The sequence below is a fragment of the Brassica oleracea genome, chromosome C6 (genome assembly GCF_000695525.1).
Source record: "Brassica oleracea var. oleracea cultivar TO1000 chromosome C6, BOL, whole genome shotgun sequence".
Lineage (NCBI taxonomy): Eukaryota > Viridiplantae > Streptophyta > Magnoliopsida > Brassicales > Brassicaceae > Brassica > Brassica oleracea.
The window spans coordinates 3,018,732-3,028,834 of record NC_027753.1 but is presented as its reverse complement, the minus strand read 5'-3'; the positions used below and the strand labels follow the sequence as shown (position 1 = coordinate 3,028,834).

General features: G+C 31.3%; 1 protein-coding gene across 1 annotated transcript; it reads left to right on the top strand.

The window, feature by feature from the left end:
* The first annotated feature begins 4,867 nt into the window (after window positions 1-4,867).
* On the top strand, window positions 4,868-7,439 carry LOC106300640. Its single transcript, XM_013736830.1, has 4 exons — window positions 4,868-5,284; window positions 5,357-6,157; window positions 6,654-6,728; window positions 6,874-7,439. Exons 1-4 carry the CDS (start codon window positions 5,066-5,068, stop codon window positions 7,114-7,116), a joined length of 1,338 nt encoding a protein of 445 aa, XP_013592284.1. The 5' UTR covers window positions 4,868-5,065; the 3' UTR covers window positions 7,117-7,439.
* The last annotated feature ends 2,664 nt before the right edge of the window (window positions 7,440-10,103 follow it).

The following is a 10,103-nucleotide window of genomic DNA, read 5'->3' as shown; positions in this document are numbered from 1 at the left end:
TTATATGTGATAGATTAATTTTTATTTAATTTAGATGTTTTTCTTTATGTTTTACTTCAAAAATTTTGTTTTTTACTTTGGTTATATCCGAACCGAACCGATATAACCTGAATCCGTACGATATATGATTACTTTATGGGTTTTATGATGCAATACAATTTTGAACCGAACCCGAAGTGTTATTATCCGAACCCGACCCGTACTAATAAAATTTTAGTATGGGACCTAGAAGCGTAAACCGAAAAATCCGAAAACCCGAAAAACCCGACCCGAATGCCAACGGGTACCCGAACGCCCAGGTCTACAAATCATAAAACATACCATAAACAAAACTATTACACATGGAACTAGATATCATTCCTCAACATATATAAGTTTGGTCTCCACTTGACATCATTCCTTTGTACCACTTTGGGCATAAGACTTTGGAAGACCTCCCTAGCATAAAATAAATTAGAAGACTTCTGAAGAAGTCTGCCAAGAGTCTTCCGAGAGTTTCTGAGAGTCTTCCAAGAGTCTTCTGAGAAATCTTCCAAAGTCTAATTCATATCTGAAAAATCTGCGTATTCAAAAGCATTTAAATGGCTTCAAATAGAGAAATCTTCAAAAATAAGTTTTTATGCTTAAATAATAAGTAAAAAAATCAAATTAGGTTGAATCTATAATTTTTTAGAATCTAATATATAAAACACACAATACATATCAAAAATTTGTATAACTTTGAGCAGAAAACTTTAGAAGACTTCCTGAAGACTTCGTGGGACGTCTTCTAGCATAAAATGCATTAGAAGACTTCCCAAGAAGTCTTCCGAGAGTCTTCCAAGAGTCTTCTGAGAAGTCCTCCAAAGTCTGATTTAGATCTGAAAATTTTACATACTCAAAAGCATTCAAAACAGAGAAAACTTCGAAAATATTTTTTTATGCTTAATAATAAAAAAAAAACTGTCACATTAGGTTGAATTTATAACTTTTTAGAATCCAATATATAAAACACAAAAAATACATATCCAAAATTTGTACCAATTTGGGCAGAAGACTAGCATAAAATGCATTAGAAGACTTGTCTAGAAGTTTTCCGAGAGTCTTCTGAGAAGTCTTTCAACGTTAGTCTCACATCTGAAAAACTTGCAAATTCAAAAACATTCAAATGGTTTCAAAACAAATAAAAACAGTCACAATATGTTGAATCTATAGCGTTTTAGAACATAATATATAAAACACACAATAATACATATCCAACATTTATAGATCTACCTTTGAATGAGTGAAAGATGAGAACCATGTAATGAAACACCAGCAAAAAGAAGATAAATTTGTGAGAAGACATAAGAAAAAAATGAGAAATTGATTTAAATTTGTTGTTTTGATGTTCAAAGAGATTAGAGAGAGGTTGGAGAGTTTTAGAGTGATAAACATTACATTTTTGTTGCAGCCATTTGAGAGGAATAAAGAGAATGTGTAAAATTTTTTATATATGGAGACAAAAATTCTAATTAGGTTAAATATTTTCATATAGAAGACTTCTTAGAGAAGACTTCTTGGAAAGTCGAAGGGAAGACTCCAGGAAGTCTTCTAGATCCTACATTCACTCATCCATGTTAAAAATAATTCAAATTTAGTAAAACTAAATTTCCATCTTTTTAAATGTTTATTAATACATTATTTCTATTCTTCTCTTTCAAAATATTTTTTATTAAATTTATTAATTATTTTTAAGATCTAATACATGTGAAGACTTTCCCTAGAAGACTTCGGGAAGACTTCTCGAAGACTTCGATTTAGAGAGGAAACCTAACTTTTTCTAAATTTAGTCGGAAACCCTAAATTCTACTAAAATTTAGGCAGAGTATGTCAGAATACTTCTTGGGAAGACTTCTGTGAGTCTTCCAGACCCTATAATCAAATAACTAAGAAAAAACATTTTCTTAAACTTTTAAGATATTTAGAAAGTATTTAAATCAAGTTATTAGATAGTCACTAATCTAATATATGTCAATTTTTTTAAAAAAACGAAGATGAGATTTCAAAATATAACCCTAACAATACTACAACATATGTTACCATACCCTAAACCAATGATTATCATGACTCAATCTACATTCACTCATCTATGTTAAAAATAATTCAATTTCAGTAGAACTAAATTTCCAACTTTTAGAAATGTTTATTAATACATGATTTTGACTTTTTCCCTTTGAAAATATTTTTTATAAAATTTATTAATTATTTTTAAGATCTAATCCATGAGAAGACTTCCTCTAGAAGACTCATGGATGACTTATGGAAGACTTTTGATTAAGGCGGGAAACCTAATTTTTTCCTCTAGAAGACTCATGGATGAATTTTGGAAGACTTTTGATTAAGGCGGAAAACCTATTTTTTCCAAAATTTAGGCGGGAACCCTAAATTCTACTAAAATTTAGGCGGGATGTGTCGGAAGACTTCTTTTTAAGTCTTCTGTGAGTCTTCTAGACCATAAAATCAATTAATTATGCAAAAACAATTTCTTAAACTTAAAAGAAACTTAGAAACTGTTTAATATTTTAATTTTGAAATCTTTTTTTTTAAATGATTATAAATTATTGAAATTATCCCACATTAAAAAAAATCGTTGGTGTAAACTTTTGTTACACAAATATGCAAATCATAAAATCATATGAGTAGAAACTTCATTTAATAAATATTCATATTAAAAGTGTACTATATATATAATGTTAATATCATTTAAATTTAATTATATACCATATACGATAGATAAGATTGATTGTTTTGATTTATTTACCCTAAATTGATTGCGAATAAACAAGAGTGATAGTTTGATTTATATGCACACGCCAATTTATTACATAATAGTAACTGATTTCTTAGTTATTTAATATATATACTTATTATTTTATTATTTCATAATATGCAGAAAAACATAAAATAAATATAAAATATTTATTCTGCAAAATGTGCAGATCTTAACCTAAGTATGTATCTCTTTAATTATTTAAATCATAAGCATTTTCTAAATCTCGTCAAAACAAACAAAAGAAATGAGAATAAACTTCAAAATCAATATTTATATCGAACAATAACCAAAATGAAAAAGAGAAAAATATTAAAGATAGATAGGATTGGTACGTGAACGTAAACTTTTCATAACCATAATTAATTTTTAAATTTATAAATCATGATATAAAACCGAGCTGACATAGTTTCATTGTAATCAAATAGACCCGAGATTTTTCGAAACGTTAGGTTCTTATGCGGTAAATGATTCTTCGACCTAAAATTTTATTAAAAATGAGATCAGTTGATCAGTAAACAAATTCTGTAATTAACAAAAAGTTAAAAAAAAAATTAAATATTTTTTATATAAATTGTCTTATCCTAGTATAAATATTAAACTAACTGTGATTCAAAATAACAGAGAAAAAATTGAAACGCACATGCATAATGTTATACAATATATACATGGTGCAGTCTCAGATGGAGAACTAGGGGCTAATTTTTAGTTATAAAAAAAAAAATTAATCAGGAAAAATACAATAAGTAATTGTCAGAATAAATTCTGTTTTAGTTATATATATAATTTATCAAAAATATTCCAAAACATGAAAAGATTTGATAATTATACATGCATATTTATTGTTTCGCAGTATATAGTATGTGTTTCTCTTATACCGTTGTTCCGCATAATCTGTTTTTTTTTTATACAAACCGCAAAATTCAAATGCTACGGACTGCACTTGTACGGCATCACAGTTAATAGTAACAAAAATCTCTACATATACCTATGTATCTATATGTTTTTGTTACTATTAGACCCGCATCACAATTGTTCCATAGTTGTCTTGCACGTTACTATTCGGATCAATATGCTTGTCTCGCACTGCAATTAAACTGTACCACAATATCTAATCAAGTTGTCTCGCACCGTTCAATCCGTTGTTACCATTTGGACCCTTAGTTTGTTGTTATCATTGAATATTATAAATCTTAAAATGTTAAAATTTTTGAAACATAGATATGAAATATTTACAAGTAATAGTATTTCCATTTAATTGATTAATTTATGAATAAAAGTTAGAATTCATTTCGTATGTAAATATAAGTAAGATGTTTTATGGATTATAACTATTCATTGTAAAAATAAAAATATTAAATGGATTGAAATTATTAATTATAAGAATAAAATACATAATTTGATTAACTAACTATAACTGAGTGTTATTTTTTGAAATAAAAACTAAGTGTAATATAAATATATAATAATAAGGTATAATGTACATATCTTTAAATTATTTGAAAACTAGTTTCATTATATTATCTTTGATAAAATATTTTAATTACTTTAGATTAAAACGAATTTCATAAAAATTTTAAAATAATAAGATATATATATATATCAAAATTAAATATTTTAGATTTTATTAAAGTCCGTAAGTTTTGTAATAGCTAAATGATTATTGAAACTTCGTTAAGAAAACTAGCAAAAATATATTTAAATTATTTAATTGGACTAGTTTAACAAAAAATCTGAAAATTTAAAGTTTCAATATTTTATATTAATATATAAACTAAAATTTAATTTGCTACCACTTTAAACAGATATATAAAACATATTAACTCAAAAAGTGTTAGATCTCATTCCTCAATAATAAATCTTATACTAGGGAAAATAGATAAATTATAAATTTTATGAGTATAAATGAATAAATATATAAAAAATGATTAGTCAAACTTTCTGTTTATAAGATTTGGAAGTTTGTTAATATATAATTAATACAGCTTAATAGTAACATAGAAAATAGCTCAAAGAAACACAAAACTCAATTTAAATATAAGAAAGAGCGCCACCTCATCGATCCGTGTCGTAAATCGGCACAAAAAGACACTATCAACGGTTAGATTTCAATCACCCACCTCTCGTCATTTTCATCTCTCTACGCACACTCTCTCTCTCTCTCCAACCTAACTTTTTTAATCTCCTCCTCCCACGAAAACTTTTTTAATTAAAAAAAAAGAACAAAAATAGAAATCCCAAAAATCAAAAACTCATCACCTTCTCTCGAAATCCATGGATCCTTCTCTCTCTGCACCGAACGATCCTCACCATTCTCCACCGTTCACCGCTTACCCAAACCCCTTCGCCGTTCACCATCACCCCTTCTACAGCAACCCCGTTAACTCCTCCGCCGTCGCGCCGCCTAGCAGCAGCAACAACAACAACAACAACCAGTTCTATCAGCCGCAGCCGCAGCCGCATCCGACATGGGTTCACCCTCCCTACTCCGAAGTAAGCTCCTTTACTGAGATTGCAACATTTTTGACTTCAGGTAGGGTTTAAAGAGTGAATTTTTGTTTGTAGATGATTTGCTGTGCGATTGCTGCGTTGAACGAAGCGGACGGGTCGAGCAAGCAAGCGATATCGAGGTACATCGAGAGAACTTACACGGGGATACCTACTGCTCACGGAGCTTTGATGACTCACCATCTCAAGTCTCTCAAGAACAGTGGCGTTCTTGTGATGGTGAAGAAGTCCTACAAACTAGCAGCTGCGAGTAGCGTGGCTGCTGCTGAACCTCCCAGATCTGACTTCACAAGCAACTATTCAGTCAACCAGACGCAACCGCTGCCAGATCTTGCTCCCACGTCTACTCAGAAGCGTGGTCGTGGTCGACCTCCTAAGGCGAAACCAGATGCTCATACCAACGGATTACCTGTTTCGCCACCGCAGGCTCAACCGCAGTCGGTGGTTAAGAGACCACCGGGTCGTCCTAGGAAAGATGGAGCTTTGCCGACAGTGAAGACTCCTGCTGTTTCCGGCGGTGTTGAAACTGCGAAACGAAGAGGTCGGCCTCCGAGCGGAAGAGCTGCCGGGAGAGAGAGGAAGCCAGCTGTTGTCTCGGCTCCGGCTTCGGTGATCCCGTACGTTCCTAACGGTGGTGTCAGACGCAGAGGAAGACCAAAGAGAGTTGACGCTGGTGCTTCTTCTGCTGCGCTGCCATCGCCACCTCCACCTAAAGCAGATGGTGGAGGATCAGTCGTGGTTGCGAAGAGAGGAAGAGGACGGCCTCCTAAGATCGGAGGTGTGATGAGGAAGCCTATGAAGCCCAAGAGAGGAGGAGGCTATGTTCGTACTGGACGACCCCTTGGAAGACCCAGAAAGGTATCTTTACTCTGCTCTTATCTCACCTCGACGCCCTTTTTTATAGCTACAGATGTTTCAACGAGATAAAAAAGTCTGCAACTTTTGTCGCGTGAATAAATGTCACTGTCAACTCTGAATATTGTCTCCTTCGAGTTTGCTGGTAGAGAGTATCTTTGATAGTTTCTACAGTTTAATTATATTCGTGTTGTCTCTGCTTTTGGCCTCTGCTTATTTGTTTTTTTTTTGTGTACTGTTCATTAATTTAAGGGTTCTCTTTGTTTGGTAATCAAGAGCAAGTTGTCGGCGACTAGCTTTAGCTTGCTTTGTATTAATTGTTTTGAGCTACATAGGACCTTAGCTTCGGATGTATAAACTAGATTGTTGATTCAAAATATATTTTTTTTGTTTATTAATTGAAGTTCAAGTTCTATTATTGTTACTTTGTCCTCTGGAATCTGTTATATGAATGAGTTATCATTACTTACATCTATTTTATTGTCTTCTTCTAACATAGAATGCTGCGGCAAAGGGAGCTTCCAGACAACAAGATATTGGCTTTGGTGAACTCCAGAAGAAGTTTGAGTTGTTTGTAAGTGGACTAATGATTCATTCAAAAAAAAAAAAAGTGGACTAAATGAACATTTAAACTATGTGATCATCCTCTCTTGGTTTAATTTTCTTCTTATTTTCTAAATCTCTGCGTAATGTCGTTCCTGGTCTTCTTGTTTATGCAGCAAGAGAAAGCTAAGGAAATTGTTAATGTGTTGAAAGCCGAGGTCGGAGGAAGTGGAAATCATGCAGTGGTTCAAGCTATACAGGCTCTGGAAGAGCTAACAGTTACCACTACGGAGGAGCCACAGCACATGGAAGAAGTGCAGCCAGATGAACAACACCATGGAAATGAACAAGAGCCTGAGGGACACGGACAAGGGCAGGCGCTGACAGAAGCAGAAGCAATGCAAGAAGCGCTGTTCTGAAGAGAGCAGCCTTGACAAAACTAATAAAAGCTAGCAAGTGGTGGTGATGATGATGGTGGGCTTGCTTGTTGTGTTTTCCGTGAATTTGTTAATTTTATAAGTGTGTTTGCTGGAGAAAAATCTTTTTAAGTAAAACGATGATGATTGTGTCTCTAACGAAACAAGGAGAGGTACTAAGAGGTAGAGTAATGTATGTAAAGTAATTAGGATATTGCCATTGTTCATGTACCTCTCTCTTGCTATCGTCCATGTCTGTAGGCTTTTGCTTTGTACCCTCATGTTTCTCAGACAGTGGTCTTTTATTTGGTTTTTAGAGCACCCAAGTTTCTAAATGCCATCGTATAATTTTTTTTTAAAAAGAGAAATAATTTCAGATTGCACTATATTATACCAAGTTTCTGTTAGAAAAACGAAAATTCCTAAAATAACATTCATTAAAAAGATAGTTTTAGTCTCTTAATGGCTTATGATAAGATAGTTTTAGTCTCTTAGAAGTTAAGTTTAGTATTTAAGGAGTCAAATTAAAATTAGAATTTAGGATATAAAATAATTTAGTGTTTTTGTTTATTAATAACTATCATTTTATTTTTAAGTGATATTTTGTGACAAAAAACTACGAAGTGCGATTTATAAAATTTGGGCCTTTAAAAAAATAATTGTCTAATTAAAAAACAAAATAACTAACTAATATCTCAAATGTCTTAAAAAATCTACTCTTTTTATTTACATATTATCTTATATATTAAAACATAAGTCACAACCTTGATTCATGTGATTTTTTTTAAAAAATGGACCTAGTGGATTCCTAGAAAGTCATGTTATATTTAATCTCTAATCTTATCATTTAAATTTTGGACATACCAGAAATTTTTATTGGATTATCAATAATTGGATTTAGAGATAGTATAAATTAAATAGATATAATTTAATGTTGTAATACTATACCTCCATATGTTAAATATTTAAATATTTGTCGATGTTAACTTTTAAAATTATAAAGATTTTTTTTTTAAATAACAAAAATCATATTATCTAACAATGATTAATCTTTACTACCTTAAACCAATGAAAACAAATTTTAAACTATATAGTTTTTTTAAAAAAATTAAACAAAAACTAAATGTTTAATTATTTACTCGATAATATAAATCTATGAAGCGAAAAGTTTAATTTTTTAAAAACTTTCTAAATTTGTGAAATGTTACAATATCTTTGAATATGACAATAAAACAATATTTTACTAATCTTTATATATATAGTTACGATTTTAATAATGAAATAATAATCCGAAAATATATATATAAGAAGATACAAATACATGTGAAAGTTTAAAACAATCTATTCAATGAAAAAATATACCCTAAACTTATTATGTTTTAAAAATTTATATGACACATATATTATAATATATAATAATTTATAATTAAAAAAAAAATATTTATATAAAAATTTATAAAAATAAATGAAAACAAAAACCCGCGCGGTTGCGCGGATCGAGATCTAGTTAACATTTATAATGAAACTGATTTTCCACTTGAGAATCTTTGTGAACCACTATACTTTTTGACACATGAGTCTTTTTTTTATAACAATTTACACATCTAATTATATAATCTATCTATCTCTATATATAAAGTACAGTTTATTCTTTTCTCCTTGCGCCATGTCAGCATCCACATAGATAAGTCGAGCTCTCTCGTTTCGACACGTGGCAGTCTGTTTTTTCTCTTTTATTTGTTCGATGGTCTTCGTTTGTGGGGTTTTAGTGTTTTACTAATGAGCAAGGCCTCAGACAATTGATAAGGTGGGCTTCAGTTACACATAACCGAGTCCAATAGGTATTTGGCTTCATCTCCAACACTTGACCGGAGAACTGATTTTCGGAGTACCGTCGGAGCTTCAGATTCGTTTAGCCAGCCGTCGAGAAATGATTATTTCCAGCGACCTTCTGGTGGAAGCCGGCATCTTTGTCGAATTGCTTGAAGGTCTTCTCAAAGGGTATAAAAAATGGCAACGTTACGGAACTTGATTGCATTCAATTATTTCCATTTATACTTTAATTAACTCCATTTTCCCACTCCTCACACCATCTGTCATTCAATACATTCTCTCATTTCTTCCATTATCAGAATCTGCAGCTATAAATTTGTAAGTTTCTTCCCGTAAAATTCATCATTTCATTCTTCTAGATCCTTAATTTGGTTATGTTTCTAAAGAGAGTCTTCAACAAATAGGTGTGTGTCTATTGTTTTTCTTCTTTTTTTTGTATCAGATATTAAAGATTGTAACTTTTGAGCTCACCTTACTTTGTGTCGTTACTTCTTACTTATATGCAAAGGATCTATATCTACTTTATCGAATTTGGGTTGAATGGAATCACTTAAAGTATATGCACAAGTAGAATCTGTGTGGGTTTGAGAGATACAAGATTCTTATTGTTCTATCATGATCAAATCTTCTGTCTTTTTTTTTTAATTCTAATTTGTAGAAGCTATACACTGTTTTGGCTCTGAAGATTTAGATTTCCGTATTAAAAAAAATTCCGGGTACTTAAAAAAGGTTATAACGTTTTTTATCATGAAAAGTAAGAAACTTTATTATTGGATTTTTGTTGCTTGATTTCATAAGAGTTGTACTTGCTGTGTGAGTTCATGGTGGTATACAATTACAGGTATTTGATCTTTCAGGGGTGAAATCCAGTTAATTTATACCGTACAGGTTGGCGTGTATGAATATGTTTGCAATGAAAGGAGATGAATGCGCTAGAGAATGCAGACAACGGATGCGGATTGTGGTGAATAATATGAATCGTTAACCTTTAGCAATGTGAATTGGATTTGTTAAGTTAGTGGCAATGATTTTTTTCAGTAAAAAAAAAGTTAAGTACAGTTGTCTTGAGAAACACCGAGCATGGCATGATGCTCTTGATTTGAACTACAAAAAAAAAAAGTCATGATGCTCTTGATTTGAACTAAAAAAAAGGCATG

Bases quoted from the DNA above. Each gene is read 5' to 3' on its own strand.
- LOC106300640 (XM_013736830.1), top strand. From the start codon at position 5,066: ATGGATCCTTCTCTCTCTGCACCGAACGATCCTCACCATTCTCCACCG. The intron at 6,158-6,653 runs GTATCTTTACTC...CTTCTAACATAG, and splicing joins CCCTTGGAAGACCCAGAAAG to AATGCTGCGGCAAAGGGAGC. The intron at 6,729-6,873 runs GTAAGTGGACTA...TTGTTTATGCAG, and splicing joins AGAAGAAGTTTGAGTTGTTT to CAAGAGAAAGCTAAGGAAAT.